The 21,223-nt window shown below is 38.0% G+C and overlaps 1 protein-coding gene across 1 annotated transcript in view; it reads left to right on the top strand.

Annotated features, from left to right (window-relative positions):
• Positions 1 to 18,799, top strand: part of COL25A1 (collagen type XXV alpha 1 chain) — a 329,639-nt gene extending 310,840 nt beyond the window's left edge. Inside the window, exons 34-38 of the mRNA XM_072863100.1 lie at positions 4,807 to 4,860; positions 6,867 to 6,920; positions 13,229 to 13,306; positions 15,638 to 15,676; positions 17,012 to 18,799. Of these exons, the coding sequence (XP_072719201.1) occupies positions 4,807 to 4,860; positions 6,867 to 6,920; positions 13,229 to 13,306; positions 15,638 to 15,676; positions 17,012 to 17,047 (261 nt within the window). The 3' untranslated portion in view covers positions 17,048 to 18,799. The remainder of the gene's footprint in view (positions 1 to 4,806; positions 4,861 to 6,866; positions 6,921 to 13,228; positions 13,307 to 15,637; positions 15,677 to 17,011) is intronic.
• Positions 18,800 to 21,223: the final 2,424 nt, after the last annotated feature.

Below are 21,223 nucleotides of genomic sequence, written 5' to 3'. Positions count from 1 at the left end.
AATGTTTTATCTTGAAAAACTTCTCTGGCCTCTATAAAATTTAAACTCTTCTTCCTTTTTTTTTAAGCTTAGAAGATAGGAGTCCTCCTATTTCATTTGACATATTCACAGTAAATGTTCCCAATGGAAATAGGATAGGAACCTTAATCTTTAACTGTGAGCCTGATATCTTTAACAATACAACCATCAACTGGTACAACAAATCAAAAGATGATACCTTATTCTAACTAAAACCTCCAAGGAGTTGCCAGCCCAGAATGTTGTCTCTTTGAATTTCTCACTTTAACAAAACAGCTGTGCTAAAACCACTTCAGACTTGCTGTATTAAGGACGCAGCCATATGGCACAGGTCCAGTTAGCTTTAACAGCAGTACATCTGAGAAAGGTATGCATGACTTGATGATTCATTTTTACAGAGCTGTGTGTTGAGAAATAAATACAAGACATGCGGTGTAGTCCAAAATAGGAACAGTAGACTGTAGTTACCACTCAGGCTAGCTAACTGTCTGAAGGACTTGGGTATTTTTTTTCCTAGGGGATTACAAGTCTTTTTTCCAACTAGGACATAACTTTTTTTCCCTATCAGCTCTGTGAAAAGATAGTTGAACATCATCTTCTGAACTTCAGGAAATAATTTAGATGAGATATACATTTAGAAGCATATATAAATACTGTACATTTTATTATGGCATTATGAGCTTTTATCTTGAAGAATATGCGTATGTACTACCGGTTGAAATTTCCTCAAAAACAATGTGCTATAATATAAACTATTCTTCTAATGTATGGAAGATAACTATAATTCTTTTTTCTTATGAAAGTATCCAAGGTCATAATAAGTCATACAGCTGGATCTAGAACCAGCCCTACCATGGCTGTTGACAAGTAGTAGTTACAAAGGGGATAGGAACTGCTGTGATGTAAGTCAGTTCAATAATTGCATGAGCACAGAGGGACAGATTTGCAAAAATATAGAAACTAAGGTGTGCAAGAAATTCCTGCACACACACCATTTTCTGTGTAGCTAAATGAATGGGAGGAAGTTCACAAGAAAGGTGGAAGGTTTTATTTCCAAGCAATCAACTAGCAAGATTATTGCTGTAGTTGTTCATTTAATTATTCAATACTGTTTGGGAGGAGGAGTTGTTTGTAGCATAGTTATCTAACAGGTGCCTGGTGTTGATATATGTCTCATTACCTAAATAAAAAATCATGTGTTTTTAATGCAGTTTTACAACTTGCATTTGCAACTGTTGAACTTGTTTATGTGAAAGCAGGAGGAAAACATTTTTGCCTGCAGATTTCAGACTTTGCCTTTTAATTAAAAATGGTGCATAGTACACCTGCTCACTATCACTGGACAGGATCACATTTTGTCCATACTGATAAGAAAAACCTTGGGCCAATATTAACCTAGAAAGGCACGAGGGATTCCTAACATGAAACATAACCACGTTCTTGAATCTACATTATTTAAAATTTGGAAAGACAATCTCACTTTAAAAGAATAAATGTAAAATGCTGGTTACTATGTTTTTATGTTTCCTTAAAAGTTAAGGAAAGCAAGAATAATCAAACTGAAGCCTAGTGATTTCTTCTATAGAAATCATGGATTCATTGTTGCATAGGCTGCATTTTAGGCAATGCTGAATTACTCTTCTTAGGTAGAATGGGCTGTTGTGCAAATTAGGGTTGGTTCATTTGTTTCCAATTTAGCTATTTAATTAAAATAGAAAACATCAGACAGTCTTCATACAAAACTTATTTAGATGGTGAGAAAGTAGACTAGGAAAATAGTGCATGTCACTAGAAAAGAGGAAAACATGAATTTTAGAACAAATCCGCTATTAACTCACTGTGTGAGCTTAACCATGTAATTTTCTCTCTAAACTTTAAACTTTTCATTGATTATTAAAAGCTAACATAGGATTTAACACTTCCTGAAGTATGATACTGGTGAACGTTCCAATACTGTGGTTTTGTGCATTTCTTTTGGTAGAAACAGAAAGGGTAATTAATAGTGTGAATTAATATAATTTATTGGGCTGGTGTCTTACAGTCCTTAATAAATTCTTTGGCTATTGAAAATACCATTTTTCTAGGTGCTTAGAGAGCTTTTACTGAGACCATCTTCATTAAATGGAGGAGTTGATCATAATAGGCCTCTGAATCTGGCTATGTACCTATTAATCTCACTTATATATTGTCTTGAGAGAAAATAGAAAACATTGGTAAAGAGATAAACATCATAAACTACTACTAGTGAAAGGGGACATGTAAACCTGAGGAGTAATGACAGGCATAATGTGTATCCAACTTCTTGTCGATCTAAAAGAAACGGAAAGACAAAATTAATGAAATGCTAATTTCCTGAAACTCTTGCCTTGATGGCAAAGAACTGGTTTTGAGCTTGGTTTTGGCTCTCTGATGTGTAGCCTGTGCAACACTGTCATCACCACACACGTTCTGTACTGGGAGGGAAAGTGCATTCTCTTTAATTTGGTTAAAATTTTTGTCACTGTGACAGTGTTATGAAATCTCCGTATCAATCTTAATGGAGACACCAGTTATGCAGCTTTATTCATGCAAATGGTAGTTCATATTTACCCATGATTCAGGAGACTGAAGTGAAATAGGAAGCAAAAACAAAGGCTATGGTTTCTGTTCTTTGGACACTGATGAATTGTCTTACAAAAAGATATTAAAAACTTTCTTGAAGTTTGCGAATGTCTGTTTCCCTGAAATAAATGCTTTATCATGATGGCTGAGGGCAGTATGCCCATGACAGTCCATCAATCTTATATAATCCATAAACATTCAGGACCTCATCTGATATTCCAAACACATTTCAGCATGTGCTTTGTATTGGAGGCAAAAAATTGTGAGATATAGTTCTCTAAACATATTCTTACATAACAGATGAGATTATTTCCTAGACTGATACATTCAGTATCTTTATGTCTACCATATGTTTAGCAATGTTATAGGCCTATCTTGAGAGGACTTTATACAGTAGTCTTTGCTGTCAAAGATTTTTAAAAAAAGATACTTAACTGTTGTCTTGACATATTTCAAGTATTGATCAGTTTTGTAGCTGTTGTGTACATAGGTCAGCACATTAGTTTCTTCTCAGCAGAAAGTTTTAAAGCTGCAAGGGATTTACTGTTTTGAAAATCAGCTGTTACTTCTCAATACCTCCTATTGTTCTGCAAGGGCATCCAGCTAAGTGCTGCTCAGAAATGTCTGGAGATTAACAGAATCCAGAAAGATCAGACATTACACATCTAATCACCACTAGACTAAAGTGAGTATAGACAGTGTCCACCTGTGTAAAAATATGAAGTATCTAAAACCAGATCAAATGTCAGTTACTCTGACAAACTTCTTACTGCCATGATTATTCAACAACGGGTTCAGACTCAGTTTATTCTGGTGCCTGCTTTTTTGTATTATCCAGTCAATAAAATTGAGACTTAGCAGCCCATTTTCAGAGCTGTGCTAAGGGACTTGGCTGTGCTCATGATCACCACTATTAAAAGGCATACATCTGCATCTCTGTCTTGTGCTTTTAATAATAGGGTAATGAATTAATAATGAGTAGTAAATAACTCAGATTTTTAGAAGATCTTGTACACAGAATTATCTCAAGAGCTTAAGTGCAGCAATTGCTAGGATTAAACTTCTGTATGCCAGGAGCCTTGCATGAAGCCATGCATTAGGTTATGTTAAGAAAAGGAGGTGAAGAAGGGATCCAAATAACCCTACATAAGAAAACCAGAGTAGGAGCTTTGAAAACTGGAGGTGGTCAGGATTTTGGTTTTAATGTCATCAATACTTTGAGCAGTTTAGTTCTCTCAAGAGAGTATGGCTTTTCTGCTGGATTTTATTCAGAGGAAAGAGTACCATAGTCTGAAACAAGACCACTGCCCACACCTACTTACCAGCCCTGCCTCCCTAACAAGCTCACAGAGGGCTGTGCTCACGGTTACAGGGGCTAATGTTGGCTGACGCAGGAAGTTTAACTCCATATCAATCCTGATGAAGAACAATTGGAGAGCAAAGATGATTACTACTGTTAGCCTGAAATTTGTCGCCTTGAAATTTCATTTCATTTGGAAAAGTTTGCCCTATATTAAGCTTACAAAATGATTTTTGTAGCATCCCTCTGGAAACTGGTAATTTTTCCACGGATTTTAGTGCAGAATGAGATCAAATTTCTGGAGTAATCTCTGTGCTTGTTTGTGTTGCACAGTAATACAGTTTTGATTTAATAAACCATGGTATTTACACCACTAACCTAGAATCCAACAGAGCAGTTAGCAACACAGTACAGTGTATGGGATAATATTCACAAGGTCACTGTTAATAGCATTGCCTGATTAAATACAAGCTTTGATTGATACATTATTTTGCTTGTCACTGTGTCGCATCTCAGCTGCTGTGCTGGACCTTGATGCTGTATATCCCTAGTTTTCATTACAACATTGGATTCTTACTGAGCGCGAAGTTGCAGCTGTTATAAGCTTGAAATTGAAATCGGTGCAAGTTCAGTTTGAAAAATATTTTCAGTTACTAATGGATTCAAAACCAAATGTAATATCACATACCCGCAAGTCATTTTGCCTAGAAAGTAATACATACCTTCTCTTCGCCCCCTTAATCATTTAATAAAAATAAATGAGCTTGGATATTTTTCACTCAAAAGATTTAAGAATGCAGAAACTTTAACCTAAAGCACTTGGTAGAGATAATTTCTATCTAAGATAGACAATGTTTTTGTTTGCTTGTTCTGTAATCTTTTCTTAGGGTGAAAAGGGAACTGTAGGTGACCCTGGACCCAGAGGACCATATGGCTTGCCTGTAAGTTGCACATAGTTTGTACACATTGCGCTTTTCATCACTCCTTTATTAAACTTTGTGTGCATTATGGCTGCTTTTCACCTACCAATACCATGAGTTGGAAAATGCAAAGATAGATAATAATCCCTGACAGTGCAAGGTCACTGGTCTGTATTGCAGGCTTAGATTCCTACCCATGCACGTAGTCATGCAAAAGTAATGAAACAGACCTGATGTGAACCAGCAAGAGAGAGGAAATCCAGAATGGAAGTGCTCCTGTTTCTGCAGCCTGTGCCCATCAGCTGTCTGGGGACCATGCGAGAGTGGCAGGAGTTCAGGATGAACTGTGGAAAGCTGTGATTTTTTTTAATGTCAATAAGCTGCTTGGATTTCCATGTGGCAAGGCTACTTCGCCATCATATTTTTGTTTTGTTTGACACTTCAGAGACCAGTTTTATTTTCATTTCTGTGCCATGTGCTCAGAAGCAATTTGAGAAGTTCATTGTTGATCATTCATAGGTGGAGATGGTATGCTTTAAATCAACCATTTAAATGATATTATTCATTTCTAAAATATGAGTGAGAACTTCCTTTGGCCTAACAAGGATAGCCCCAATAAAATCAGTTGACTTACTCTGTTTACTTTGCTGATGACTGGGTCAGGTGTGTATATATACACATGTCTGTTCTGTACTTTGACACAAGAAAAGCCATGTAACTGTGCTTGGCCAGGCACAACCAGCCTTTGCAAGAGACTTGCGATGTTTCCATACCCTCTCCAGTCTAATTTGTTTGATTAATTAATTTAAGCTGGAATACAGACTTGTGGTTTAATTGGATCAGGAGTCAATGACTAGAGACAGTTTTCATGCTCCATGGAGTGTTACATTAGCTTGCAGTGCATGGCTGCTGAGGGTCACTTGTGTGAGTTAAATAAAAAGATCTAATTTCCATTTCCCCTTCCTGTGAACTAAAAATGAAAAATGATAGGTTTTTCTGTATTTTTAGCCTACTCCTGGAATCTGCGTACAAACAAAATTTTACAGTCAAGCAAAATTTTACAGTCAAGTTATCAGTTCCTGGAAATGTTAAACACTGACAGAAACGTCCTTCACTAACAGCAATGCAGTGTGTACAGCCTTAGCAACATGGGGTACCACTGTACAGAGGGAGCGCAGAAGTCGGGCATCAAGGCAGCTGTTGGTATCACAGCTTAGGGACGCTAATGTAGTTTATATGGTTCTTTGGCAGGGCAAAGATGGCGAGCCTGGCCTTGATGTAAGTAATATGTATGACTAATGCACTCTTAATGGTAGGTAAGCATCTTTCAAGAAATAGCTTACTGAGTGTAACACCTTTGTTTCCATTTAGTGTGCATGCAGTACATACAGAGTGTGCTAAATGCTGCATTTGCTCTTTCTCTATGGTAAAGAGGACAAAAATTATGCAATATACAGCCCTTATCGACAGACAGCACCAGATATAGTGCTTAGTAATACAAGTAGTTGGTCCTTTGGAAGTCAATAGGCTGAAAAACTGCACTTGGTAAGAAAATATTCAGACTCATGACTCAGTTGTAGAAGAACAAGGAGTCACTAACATTTGGTTAAGTAAATTTATCCTAATTAAAGAGAATAATTCCATAACTTGTAAGGGATACATTTCAAAATATAGGCTCTTTCTTTGGCATGCTAAAAAGACTTACTGAAAGCCTTTTCCTCTAGTCCTACACTGAAATCCCTAACTTGGAGGAGTCTTTTCCAGAACGTACATATGCTACATAGCACAGACTATTGCCATTTTGAGTGATGTGATTTCTTTCCATTGCTGGCAAAATGACTCTACCAAACACTATGACTTGCTTGTCTCACATGCTCTTGTGTGCATGCATGTGTGCACACGTAACACACATATACATACAAAGCATGTAGTGAAATCATCTTTTTTTATGTTTTCCAAGAGCATTTGAAAGCTTAACCTGCATGTGAATAAATGTCGACCTATCTTTGTCCATTTTGTTTTTATAGGGTTTCCCTGGTCCTCGAGGAGAAAAGGGTGATATAGGAGAAAAGGGAGAAAAGGTGACCACAGTGTTATTAACTGTTGCTTGATTCCTCAGCCTAGTCAGTTCTGCTGTCTTTATGCTATAAATTGTCCCATTAAAACTTATCTTTATTTTTATTGTGTGCCAAAAGGCAGGTCACAGATACATGCTAAGCAAAATCATGAAAAAACATGAAAATTTATGCACAGAACTAGTAATATCAACATGTCCCAAAGCACGGCTTGTTTTTAGTCTCATTTTCTTCTATCCATCCTAGGCTTGTTGAAAATCCTTGTCAGTCTGAAATTTTTAATGCAGACATCACTGAAATGTGTCGTTGTGGTAGTAATTTTATGCTGAAGACCCCAGCTCTGTTCCTTGGCAGTATTTGCAGTATAACTGTTGATCCTAGCGTACCATGCCGTACACATTACCTGTCCCAGACCAAATGGATAAGAACAGGAACTGTTTAAATTTTTATTTTTGGCAATGTCTCATTTACCATTAAGTACTTCATGATACGTGTGGATTGAAATTAAATCATATACTCTACCATCCTGGTAAACTAACTAGACAGTGAAGTTAACAGAAACAGCCTAACTTCATTTTCACTGTCCAGACACAGTGACCTGGAAATATGTTTCGTAAAAATAAATTTAGGACTAAATGCATACAGAGAAAGCTCATGAGCAAATCTCCCCTGTTTCTAACCAACACAGAGCCCAGTTGCTAAAACTGCTGAATTAGCACTCACACCAAGCCACTTAATATAAAAGTCCGTACACACAGCAGGTGATTTTTCTAGTTCAGACAACTGTTTTTGCCTAGCTGATATGTACAGGGTTGTACTAGGTCCACTGCCCATCACGGCATCTTAAACAAGAAGCAGGATTAAAATGCTGTCACCATGGCTGTCACCAAACAGTCACCATGGCTGTTTGAATTCATCTCCTTTTCTTAATACTGTCAGGCAAAACACTTCCCGAGAATGCATTGATAAGGGTACTATGAAATGTATCCTTCCCTTCTGTCCCTTGTTATATTGTTTATTTTGAGCTCAGAGATCACTGGTAAGGCACTGATTTTGCAGAACAACTGTTGCTTAAGCAGATGCTCTATGAATATTATAAAGGCAGTGTCTGACCTGGCAGAGTAATCCCAATGAATGGTGAGCTCTTGCTTGCTGTCAAAGGCTACAGGTCTGTCTGTCCCACAAGCAAACAGCTTTTCTTTTTTGAGAGCAGTTATCAGTAGAAAGGTATAACTGATAACTGCCAGCTCTGATAGATGACTGGCAAAATGGCCAGCCTGTGCTAAGTGGGAGTTACAGTAAGTGCCAAATCAAATGAGCTTAACAGTATGTTCTCATACTGGGATACATTAGAAGGGTTGTGTCTAGAAGATTAAAATGAGTTATTACCCCTCTCTAATCAGTCCTGGTGAGGTTGCTTGAATACTGCAGATAGTATTTTGAGCCTCCCCATTCAAGAAAAACTTGAGAAATTGGAGAGGAAGACGGCTACCAAGCTGGCAGGGGCCTGGGGCACACGCAACCGATAGAAGAGGTTGAAGGAGGTTGACTGGCTTAGTCTGACAAAGAGGAGGCCAAACTACTTGAAGGGGAGACAAAGATGGTGGAGCAAAACTCTTCTGGGTAATGGCAAATGGGAAAAGACAGGACCACAAGCTGCTCCTGGGAGGTTCAGAGTGGCAATTAGGAGAACCTTGTTCACCAGGAGGGCAGCACAGCACTGGGACAGTTTGCCCAGAGGTGGCTGAACCACTGCCCGTGGAGGACTGCAGGACCTGGTCTGGTCTGACCTGGTCTAGGGTCAGGAATCATCCCGCTCAAGATGGGAGGTTAGACTAGGCCCAGAAGCCCCTTCCAACCAGGCCTCCTGAGTCTGTGTTTCCATGTACAGCTAGAGATAGGCAGACAAAATACAGCCATCAAAGCCCCAGAAGATCTCTGGAAGAAAAGCTGGAAAGCTGGTAAAGCAGTTAGCTTATATAAATATGATATCATGTGAAAACAGAACAGCTGAGATTCTTGCACTCAGGATGTAAAAAAATTTAATGTCCTAGAGTCCAGCATGCTGCTTTTGCGTATTAGTTCATTATTCCCGGAGACTGACTAAATAGCTCACAGGACCTCCAGCTGCAAGAGGGCGAGGGAATTGTGTGTGGCCACAAGGCACAGTTAGGCCCTTTTTGGAGTTCCGTTGCGATTCAGGCTGCCCATGTAGCCTTGTTCTCTTGGGCTGCAGGACACATCTCCTAGGAAGTCTAGTCCTCCATCCCCCTAAAAATTCAGGAAAAGGCGAAACCTGTTTCTTGAGGAGAATGCATGGGATAAAGCACTTAGCAAGTCTGACAGATATTTCAGAAACCATGTTATCTTATGGGCTTTCAGATTAAGAAGATTGCCAGGAAGTCTGTAGAGTGAAAATGGAGATGGAATTTCTGCCTTAAAAATTCTCAGAGTATTCAAAGAAAATGAGAAGGCAAAGGAAGGTCTTTCTCAGTGGAAAATCAGGGAAGATATGGCTGAGACCTCTGTGAAAGAGACTTCTGTTGCATAGTTTTGACACATTTTTTCCAGAAATGAGGGAATACTTGTATCTTGCAAGTAAACTGGTTTCACCAAAACCACCTTGCCTGCATCAATAGTTCCTTTTCCAAATGGAGGGCTGACTCTCAAAAGACACAAAGTAATGCAATTAATAGAAGCTTTCATTATAACAAATTTTCTCAGTTCTGATGTTTTTCCTTATGTTAATTATTAATTATCTATTACCAAATTGGTGTAACAGCACCCATTTCAATAGAGATAAACCAGTTTACAAGTTGAGGGGCCAGCTCATGATTTCTTGGTTTTTAAATATTCCTTACAGTATTGGCTGTTAGACTGACATCACACAAGTTGAGATTAGCAAGTTTCTAGTTAAGAAACTTAATTCAAATTGCATTGCAAAAATATATATCATTACTAACATTCTATTGAGAACCAGTGACATCTGTTTTTTTATAGACACGTTGTGATAAGCAGGGAATAAATCTTTACTTCTTCAGTTTGAGATAAGTCTTACACTGATAATTTTTATTTTAGCCTGTCAGGAGTTCTGCTACAGTGAAAGCAAGTCAGTGTTTGCATTATAATGTCTGCTTAACTTGGCTGTAAAAATAATTTCAAAAATGTTCTAGCTGTAATTACTCATATAAAATTATAGTCCAGGAGCACTCAGCATGAAAAAGGTTTGTACAATTCATTTTGTATTTTCAAGTTATATGAATAGAAATAAAATTCCTTTTAAAAAGGAATAACCTTTAGCAAAAGGTAGAGATTGTGTTGTAGGGAGAGGGAGGGAAGGGGGCCCTGATCCCAAATGTGCAGTTGTGTCTCTTATTATAAATATTGACAGAGGAGTATGATGTATCACAACAGTGGCTGGAAAGGCATCATCCTTTTCCCCCTACACTCTGCATTGATGAAAATCTGTGCATGTGAGGACTGGAGATTGTTCCAACAATAATGGCATTACAGAAGTGCCACAAATTTGTATTTCTCTAGGCACTGAGGAAGGGCAGGAAGGAATTTTTTTTTAATCTTCATCAGATGTAGATTCTCCGTATCTCCTGTGGTTCTCTATAGTTCAGGGTAAGGAGGTGAAGATCAAGAGACAAGAACTCAGTCTGTGGAAAAAGTAGTAAAGTACTCAGGAAATCCAGGCTATTCTCCACACAGATGACTGCTGCATTGGCTTGAATAAGATCATAGGTTTGCCCTGCAAAACTGGAAGTTTAAATAGTTATCTGCTGACTTGTAACACAACAAGTTAAAGAAATACAAGTCCTAAAGATATTTAACAGAGTCAGAAACCAAACTGTACTGTCCATTTTCAGACTAATTTTTGGAGTATGTCCATGCTCTGTGCTTGCATACACTCACAGCAAATATATTGGTGTTACATCGAGCACAAATAACATGAGATTTGACCCTGAAACTATTTGGCTTCTGTGCTACGCTGTCAGGTTTGTAGGTTTAAGAGGAAAACTTAGCCAACTTACAGTTCCTGACTCGTGGGGATTTTTTTCTATCACAATTTTATAATTTGGTAAAGAAGCGTAATGTCTGGGTTGCTGTTTTCCTAAATATTATCCTGCGACTTTTTGGCACACAGAAAAGATAGACAAGAAACTTTGCTCCTATCGTGTCATGAATGCAGTATGTTTTGTTAATGGAAAAGATTTTTTCATTTGAATGTGTCAAGTATGTTATGATATTAAATGAATAACATGCTTTCCTTCCTTTTTTAAATATGATATAGCTAATTATTTTTTAATTGTGTAAAAATGGTTTTTCTCTCTTGTTAATGGATTAAGTCTTTCTGTACTGGTGTGGAACTAGTTAAATGTCTATTTACTATGCTTCACCAAAATCCATCTGTCTTTCCAAAGGGGCATTCCTTCCTTCTCCTTCTACCTTCATTCCTTACAATTCCTCTGTCTTTTTTACCCTTTTCCTCACAAATTAAATCCTCCCAATAGCCACAACCTCGCTTGCTGGTTCTTCAATGTCATACTAATTTTCCTATGACTATTTTTCCCATTTCTTTGTGATATTCCTGATTTACTCATCCTTCCTATCCCATTTTTTACAATCCCAGTCCAATTTGTTTCATTTTTTTTAACGGAACCTTTTTTGATTTTTGTGAAATTGAGAGCAAACCTGAAACTCATTTACCATTGTGATCAACTGGTGTGAAATCAATTATAAAACGAACTCTCTACACATCTGATACTGCTTGAAGGTGAGGTCATCTTTGCAGGTAGTTTTGTTGAGGGGAGTCAACTCATTCCCATGAGTAATTAAAGCATTGGAAGCTTTACGTTTAAAAGGAAAACTCAGTGTGAAATCAAAGGACTGAATTTCAGTAAAATAAGTAGATGAAACGTTGCCTGCAGTAGAGAGAACATTTAAATGTTGGAATATTTAAATAAAGAATCTAATTATCACTTCTGATTACTTTATGATACCAAGACATTATGAAATCATTGAAAGTGTCATAGCACCTCTCCATCAAGCAGTTCGAATGTTTTGATTCCTGTAACAGGGTTTGAAATGGTCATGTTGTATTTGGAGTGACGGGAGTGCACCCTCAGTGATGTCTGTGGGTTTCTGTGGACACCACTGAGAACAGGATTTGTCCCAAACTCTTACCAGGGTCAAAGGGTCAGTTCAGCAAAGGATGTTCCAGGCCAAGTTCACCCTTGACGTGACACCGTGGAAGGTGATGGAGTTTAGCCAGAGACCAGCCGTCCCGGCAAAGCATCTGTGCCACAGGTCTTTTTTGGAGAGACTATGTTGATGTACTCTGCCCTCGCAAAGTTACTTCTGGCTAGTGACAAATCTTCTAGGGAAGCTGACAAATTCAGCTTAGTGTGCATGTGCACTTCAGTACTATCACTTCGAACAAATAGGAGACCTCTTATTTTGGACTGTGGATTGGGGGAATTTGCAGATTTGCCTCTGTCTCAAGAAATCAATGATTTCAAGCCCTGTTCTAGGATTCAAAACATTCATAATACTGATATGAAATATCAACACAAACTAATACCGACTGATTGCAGTTCTTGCTTGTGATCATATAATTTATTTCTCCACATAATGCACCATCCAAACCAGAACACAGTGGTAAGTGTCCTTTCAGCTCTCCATTGGCTTAAAAAGAAAACCCCAAACTTTTAAACCAATCTTTCTTTAATTTTTTTTCCAAAAGAATGAAGCTTGTTTTATCCAAACCGTTGTATCCACAGGGGGAAAAGGGAAAGAAAGGCAAAAAGGGGCCTAAAGGGGAGAAAGGAGAACAGGGTGCTCCTGGATTAGATGCACCTTGCCCATTGGTACGTCTCACTTGTGTATTGGACAATCAGTTGTCCTGCTGTAGACTGATGGAATAAGAAATGAGGGGAGAGGAACAAGCACCAGCTACTGTGTCACTGTTCCCCTTTGTTAACGCAGCCTTATCTCAAGTTCTGGCAAATTCTGGAGCAGACTTTGTTTGTCAACCTCCTAATTTGGTTTAAACCACCGGACTTAAGACCTTCAGGCTAGATTTGTGGGTTTTGTTCATGTTTGGTTTTTTTTTTCATTGTTTTCTACCAAACATATTGGAAAGGAAACAAATTTGGGATGTGCCAGAGTCAGTGCCCCACAGGTTGAAATCACACCGCAGCGGTCAGCTTGCTCCTCTTGCCTCTCTGTTGTTATTTGTTCACTCCAGCTAAGTCAATACTGAAGGCATTTCCTTGACAGTAACATTGCAAGTTAATCTTTACAAACAGGGATTCCGTGGAATTAAGGGGGAAAAAGGGGAGCCAGGCCAGCCTGGCCTGGATGGGCTGGATGCCCCTTGCCAATTGGTACAGTATTTCTCTTTCCTACCAACCCTGCATGCGGTTCCTTTGTTTGTAGTCAGCCATTCTCAATGTAAAGTAATGTTTTTCTGAGCTGACTTTACGTTATTCACGTAACACATGCATGTGCATGAACAAACCAGCTGCTTCAGTGATCATAACCACAATGAGAGAACACACATTTTTGTTGACACCTCAAACCTAACTCTCAGCAGTTTGCTCCCACATCACATGGCAATTTATAAGTTTGTGTCCTTCCTTCATTTTCCCTGAGAATCGTTGGTTTGTTATTTTCCTCACAAAATACCTATTGCCTTACTTACCCTGAACGCAAGGCTTTGTAGAAATCCAGCACAATGTCCACTTCTAATCAAGTCTGATGACTTCTGTCTGCACTGGCTCAGTTCTTCACCCTAGCCTGCCCAGAGCTACTCTGCACCCTGGACTTCCTTTCAAATCCATGCAGTCTTAGGTGCATGTTTTCAGGATTTGGCCAAAATGAGAGTCATGTACAGAATGATGTAAATATCAAAATATCTAAAAATCAAGTCATAGGTTTCCAGTAAGCGAAGCTGGAGCCTGATCTCCCAGACCTTACACAAGTAATATTTTTGATGTCTGGCCTGTTTATCAAATAGTATTCAAACAGATCTGGAAATGAAAAGCTTACCTGAGGTTTGTAAGAAGATAACGGTCTGCAGCCCAAACCCTCACTGTCTTTGTTATTTAACGTCTTCAATTTAATGGTCTTACCCTTGGAACTTACCTTCCTGGAATACACACGACACTCCCCACCCTATGTTAGCATGAATTCAAGTTCCCACCTATACTAAAATGCTACTTGTTGACCCTCTCCCTTGTACCAATCTGGCAACAGTGATTTTTATTTAATGGCAAAGTAAGTTTAAATTCCTTTCCATTTAAAAAAAAGAAAAAAGAACAGTACGTACACATTTCCTAAAGATACAAGGAAGATTTTCTTTTTAATTGTTCGCAGTAAAATTTGATCTGCATGTTCTGATATTGTTTGGTGGTTAAGCACGGTCTAAGATGAATGTTAAATTAAGTAGATTTTATTTCGACTATAGCACTTCTAATTTGAAGTCAATGGGTTTTAATCTTAAATGCATAGTCCATTAAGATTATTCCATAGTTCATTTTGTTTGCTTACAATTAAAGGTAACCATATCTCATATTTTGTTGGGGATAATCAAGCATGCTTTTGTAATTTAAAAATGTTTCTCTGTCTCTGTATTATCATTTATATCTGGAGATTCACTAACAATCGTTGATAGATGAAAAATATTCTGTTCATAGGTAATTACTAGAATAAACTGCTAAGCAAACAGCACCGCTTCTTGCTTTAGGCAGCCAGCCATTCCCATCAGATTACATGCAAGCACATTCAAAAATTCTCATTAACCACTATCTTCACATGTAAATTCACACAACAAGTATTGTTATTCTATATTCTAAAAAATATCAAGGCCTGATCTTTCTTTCTGCTCATGTATAGTCTAGTAACTTGATACGTGCTCCTAATTCTGAACATATAGCTGGATAAGCCCTGTATAGCCATGTGAGTTGAAATTAGTTCCATGAAAACCAGTATGACTGTGATCAAAAGTTGGCTCTGGTCTTCCTGGAAGCGTGGAGATATGTGAAAGGAGGGTGGTGACAGAAAAGAAATGGAGTGACTTCCAGTAACATAAGAAGAAATTAGATGGCCATATTGTCCAAGCGATGAAATAATCAGTGCTACAGTACTGCCCTGCTCCCACCACTGATGTTTTCTTCCACTGTGTCACTTGAGGTATGTTCAGGCCTTAAGATTTTGCTGCTTCATTCAAAAGCTAAGAATGAAAGTGAACAGAAAAGATCTTACTCAAATTTGAGTCTTGCTATCTTATCATTGGGTTAACTTTGTACTAGGGGCCCATAAAACACAATACTCTCCAGATAAAAGTGATAATATTTTTTTGCTCATTGATCTTGTACATTCAGCTACAGATTGTTGTGAATAACAGATTATATTTAAAATAATATGCAGCCTGAGCTCTAACAGCAATGAGAAACTGATGAAGATGTTCTAATGATTTAGGGAAAAACAAATCTTTATGGCAGAGAGGTGCATGTATATATTTACAGTGTAAACCTCCTCTCCTTTGGTTTTCCCTTCACCTTGAGAACAAGAGAGGAAATAAGTTAGGAACAGGTAGCTACTTATTAGATAAAAAGTCAGAGCTGCTTCAGCTATTCTAACAGATGTTGATGGAATATCTATCCTATCAAACTTAACTATGCTCTTTTTTATTTTTTCCCCTTCCCTTGAAACAGGGTCCTGATGGATTACCAATGCCTGGCTGTTGGCAAAAGGTAGGATGGGCAGAGCTGTTTCTTTTCAAGGGCAGTAGGTCCTTGGCACACAGAAAAGCCTGTCACAGCCATACTGAACAGTATCAGGATATACTTCAGAGCCTCTTAGATGTATGCAGCAACGCAAAATAAGACCTCTCAGTAGTTGGTGTGATGAGGTTGTAATATGTAGAAGTAATAACTCATTGAGGCAGTATTGTAGAAACAGTTAGCGTTAGATTTCTGGAAAGTCCAAGACTTTTCTCTTTCATATGAAGACTCACACATCCTTCGGTTTCTGCACGTGATCACTGCTTCCTGTTCTTTATAAAAGCTCATGGATATGGCATTTTTATCAAATATTTATATTGCTCTATTATGATATTATTTTTCTGGGATCCCTAGAAGAACAGTGCATCCTGCCCTTCTCTTTGCCTTACCTTTCTATTCTTCACTAAATTCTCCTGATTGTTATGTTGTATGCTAATGTTAACTGGCAACATTATTTTAGTAAAGATTTAACCTAGACAGTGCTAGATTTAAAAACATAGCATTCAGAATAATGTAGGTGGAGGGATACTGGCGTATAATACATTAGAAAACATAAAGCATAAGTGAAATCCTGGGTGCATTTATCTCTGAAGAATAGCTGGTGCTGAGGAAAGAACTATCCATATTTGCAACTCTGCCATATCTATGTATTTGGAATAGAAATCCGAAATATCCATTTACTAATTTGATTAATCTGTATCTCTTTTTGTCTCTGCAGTGATGAATCTAACCTTACAAGCATGAAGTTGTGTATATAGTGCTCCACTTTTTGTATTTATAGTTGAAAACTGAAAATTTGATTTTACAAGTCTGAGATATGTTTACATGTAGCTGCTTCTACTTGTTTGCAATAGTCCATGTGTACATCTTCTTTTCACTTACATCTGCAGTTAGATGATATATAACTGCAGGGTAAACCTGCAAAGATTCTCTCTCTAATGAGAGAGAGATCTCGATACAACGATCGATAATAGAAATCTGATTATTTCTGTAAATTCTTATATTTTGGCTTGTGGACCTGCATGGACAGTGAGTGCCATGAACTAGTTTACAAGAAATTGTGACCAAATAAGAGCAAAATGCTATGAAATGTACTGTACCAGCTGCCGTTGGAGTTTACTGACTTGGCTTCCATGTGCATCTTAAACACTTCACTGATTCATGCCACCATATCTGCCTGTACGGACTAAAAGCATGAGTTTGTGTGCCAAACCTGCTTGTTGTGTGATCACGTCACGTGCTAAATGGCTGCTCACGGTGACCTTTGATTCCAGCTTCTGAATCGTTTCCTTTTGTCATCTCAAGGGAGTCACACCATGGCTTATTGCTAAAAAGAGATAATCCAGAGGAGGATAGAAAGAGGCCTTGAATTTTGGGGGAATAGAGCTCCAGCTGCAGGTGGATGGCTTCCAGTCTTGCGGGTCACCTGGCCCCTTTGATCAAAGAGGGGCCCGGCTGTTAATCAGCATCGGTTTGCCTTGCACTGCTCACGGTCGTGAAGACATTCACGATAGGCCCTGTCGAGTCCTTAATCAAGAAGGAAAGAAGTTTGCAGAAGAAACCAGACTTCTCTGTGGGTTGTTTGAAAAGGTTACAGAGGTGCTGCAGGGATCATTTGATGGCAGACACCGCCTGAGACCAGAAGCTTCTCAACCTTACTCAAGGGTGGACAGAGTATGTGCTCTGCGTATTGTATTTTGGGACTGCTGGAGGAAAAAGCATTCTTGAGGCGGGGATGAATCAGAACATCCTCCAGAGGAGGAGAAGAATGGAACTGACCAGAGACATATGTACCATGGTGTGGTTTTCAGGTGATTCAGTTTAAATTACACAAAACTAGCTGAACTTCTCTGCAGAATTTTGGAAGCTATGGTTAATTTTTTTTCCTTTTCCCATAACTGCTGCCATAAAGGATGCATTTCAATAATCTATTCAACATTTGTGATGATGGCATTGAAGAAAATAATTCAAGCCACATGTTCATCTTGTTTCAGTATTAACAGTTTTTATTTCACAGTCTTTGAAACCTTTAAGTCTAAAAAAAAAAAAAAGAGTTTATTTTTGTGTTTCACAGACTGATTTATTCATCTTGTTCTTTTTCTGCTGTTACAGTGACCTTAGTGGACATTATTATTCAAAAGACATTGGAGAGAAACAAGTCTGTGTGATTACCACTGCACACTTGTCATCACACTACGCTTATAAGGTGTCAATATTTCTCCATTTCTGTTCAGATGACTAGCTTTCTAGAGAAACATTGGCAAAGTTTTGCTTCTCCACTTTTTTTATTGCTAGAAATACTTAATTTGTGCACATTTGTAGTTTTTGCCATGAGGTATTTTTTCCAGTTTTGAGTCTTCATATGGTGCACTGTAGTTAAGAGAGACTAGTTTATGAAAAATGGTGCCATATTTGGCAGATGGAAATTCTTTTTATATATCACTTCCGTTACTAGTGTGTAGCAGGATGATCACAAACTTTTTTAGTTACTATTCTGAGAGTTGTCTTTCATATGTAGACCAAAACTAAAGTCGAGGAAGACAGCCTGTCTCCATCCATGTGCAGGCACCTTGCCCTTCTTGGAATGCACATTTTTCTTTGTTCCATCATTTCTAAATCACGTGAAGATGGGGACTTGCTGTGGTTGCACTTTTCATATTGCTTCACAATCTCAGATCAATGGAAATGCCACTATAATGTGATCTTTCACTTCACTAAATCTTTATTGTCATTTTGGTATATCAGAGACAAAAAAAGCTTTTCATGGGGGAAAATCTTCCATAGATTTTTAAAACTAAAACTTAATTTAGTGGCCTCCATCTAGTAGTACCTTGCTAATAAAAACAAAATTCTAACACTATATAGATATACATACTGAATATATGTATATTTTTACTGCTCAATTCCATCTTTCCAGTAGTAAGAAATAAACAGGTGTTCACAGATATGAGGAAAAATGTTTTTCTTTGCTTAAATTTTCAGAGATGCAAGTATCAACCCGTTGAATAATCATTATTATAATAGTAAAAGCCTTCACACGGCATAGAGTGAATATAAAGTGTTAATAATCACAGTGCTACGGCAGTAATGTGAATGAGGGACTTTCCAGAAAGGGGACAAGAGGAGCACCATGTAAGCCCTCTGATTGCCAGTTTTAGTCCGCTTGTTTAAGAAGCACTGTCTCAAAAAACAACAGGCTGAGAAGCAAGCTGTCCACCTAACAGAAAAGAGTCTCTTATGCCTATGTCCTGACTTGGCACTTTTGGCTAGGTATATTATAGATGTGAAGACTAGAAGTTGAACGTTTTTATAAAATATCAAATACTGGCAATCATACAGTAAGATGAAATGTTTCTTAAATGTCCCTCAGAGTATTCAAATGCAAAATCCAGTAGGATGTTTATTATCTGGCTAGATGTTTTAGCAATTCCATATCAAGAGTGTCCACAAACAACCCATTTAAGAAACAGCAACAAGATAAAGAGCTATTAAATGCATGCTGTCATTAGCACTTCCATATTTTTTAAATTTGTATACCTATATTTTTAAACTCTCCTCATAGCATCCATTTCTATATGCATCAATAAAGCTAGCAGAACCTTGGTTCATGATTTCTTCATTCAGGAAATAATTATAGACACTACTGTTAAGCATTAGTCAAAACTCAATTCTCCTTTAACTCCCTGACACTGAGACACTGCTGAAGAAACACTTAAGCACCTTTATTCTCTTTCTTTTCTGTCTTGTAAAGTAATTTCTTTCTTTAACTCCTGCCAGGTAGGAATACTTTTTTTTTTTCCAAATAATCTGACTTAACTTTTTTAAGCTTCTGTTTTGTTCAATATCATGAAAGGTTCATTCCATTTAAATGACCATGAGTGAACAGCAGATAAACAATTTAATTTGACAGGCTAAACTACATACATAAATTTGACATTAATATTTGCATCTCAAAGATTGACTTGAAATGAAACCTAACAGTATCTAGAAAAGTTGCATGTTCAGTACAAGAAAAAAAATAATTGGGTTTAATATTTCATCAAGAAAAGCACCCTGTGAAGACTTGCAACATGTTTATTTTGTTTAAAAAGCAACTATTTTTGGTGCTAGTATATCTTTTTTCTTTTGATGGCAAAGCTACAGTTTGAACCACCCGTGTGTTGTTGTATCTTTTAGTAGCATTCCTCCAAATAGATATGATTTGTTTTGTTTAGTTTGTGACAGGAACAGTAGTTCCTCTACCCGTCTTTTCAGTTGTAGAAATGTGTAGTGGTATTAGTCTACACAGTTTCTATATCCCTGACTTTTTCAGGTATGATTAATTCTTGTTTTTTGAGAGTTTTCAGTATTTGTTTCATACCAAGCTTTGTAACCATCTGTTACTGCAGTCTATTATAACCACATTGTGCAGAAGTCGGGCTACAGAAGCAGCAAGTCTTTTAAGCACTGTATGGAATATGTCTGACATACATGGTCCTTGTCTTCATATTCATAGATTAGCTATGGGGAATCTTTCTTTCAGGATGCTTTGGACACCTTTTTATTTTTTCCTGAGGTAAAGCATGAAACATTAATTCATGGAACAATGATACAATGTCTTTTTTTGATTTATATTCTTATTTATTGCTGATTTTGATGTCACATTCTGATAGTGTAGCAAGGCAGAATGACACTCTTCATCCAGCTGTTTTTATATATCCTTTTAGTCTACCATGTAAGTAGTATGAATGAGTTTCAGAATGCTCAAATCCATATACCTGCACATGTGTAAAGTAGAGAGTTTAAAAAGGGATCATTCTTAAGACTGATGTACAGTGTGGAAAGTTAGCATTGGCTCCACTGAGCGTTACACCCGTGGAAGAGCGCACACAAGCATCAGTTACTCAGTTCTGCCAGCAGAAGAGACGATGCAACCCCAAATGAGATGAGCAGACCTTGGGTCCTTGTGGGGAGGCGGTGCTGTGTAAGGCTGGTGGCTGCGTCAGGAGATGTGGTTCGGATCCTGGATCCCATCAGGGTTTAGGGAGAGTTGTCCCACTGACCACCGCGGAACCAGGATTGTAAACCTGGGTTCAGCCATGCTGGGCTCTTCACTTGGCTGTGCCTCCCTTTCCTCAGCAATGAAACGGGGAGAGCGATGCATCCTTCCCTTGCAAAGCGCTTTGAGACATGCAGAAGGAAGGACCCAGGTACTGTGCTTAGTAACAAGGGGAATATTATCAACTTCAACAGTGGGCTTTTGCCGAAATCAGGGCCACTTCAGTGAGTAAAAACTGCAGAGATACTCCCAGTCTATTGAATGTGATGAAGATGTTCAAGGCATGCAGAAGTTGACCTTTCCTTTCCAATTTCCTGATCTCTGCTGCTTGACCATCTTATATTACATTTTTAAATCTCTGTATTTTACCTAATGAGAGACCTAAATTTTCACACTAGAGAGTCACACAAAACACTAATATCTGCAAAGATAGTGGTCAAAAGAAAGTCTAATTTTTAGTCATTGTGAAAAATGATTCA

The sequence above is a fragment of the Ciconia boyciana genome, chromosome 5 (genome assembly GCF_034638445.1).
Source record: "Ciconia boyciana chromosome 5, ASM3463844v1, whole genome shotgun sequence".
Classification (NCBI taxonomy): Eukaryota; Metazoa; Chordata; class Aves; order Ciconiiformes; family Ciconiidae; genus Ciconia; species Ciconia boyciana.
Note: the sequence above shows the minus strand (reverse complement) of the source record. Positions and strands in the feature narration are given on the sequence as shown.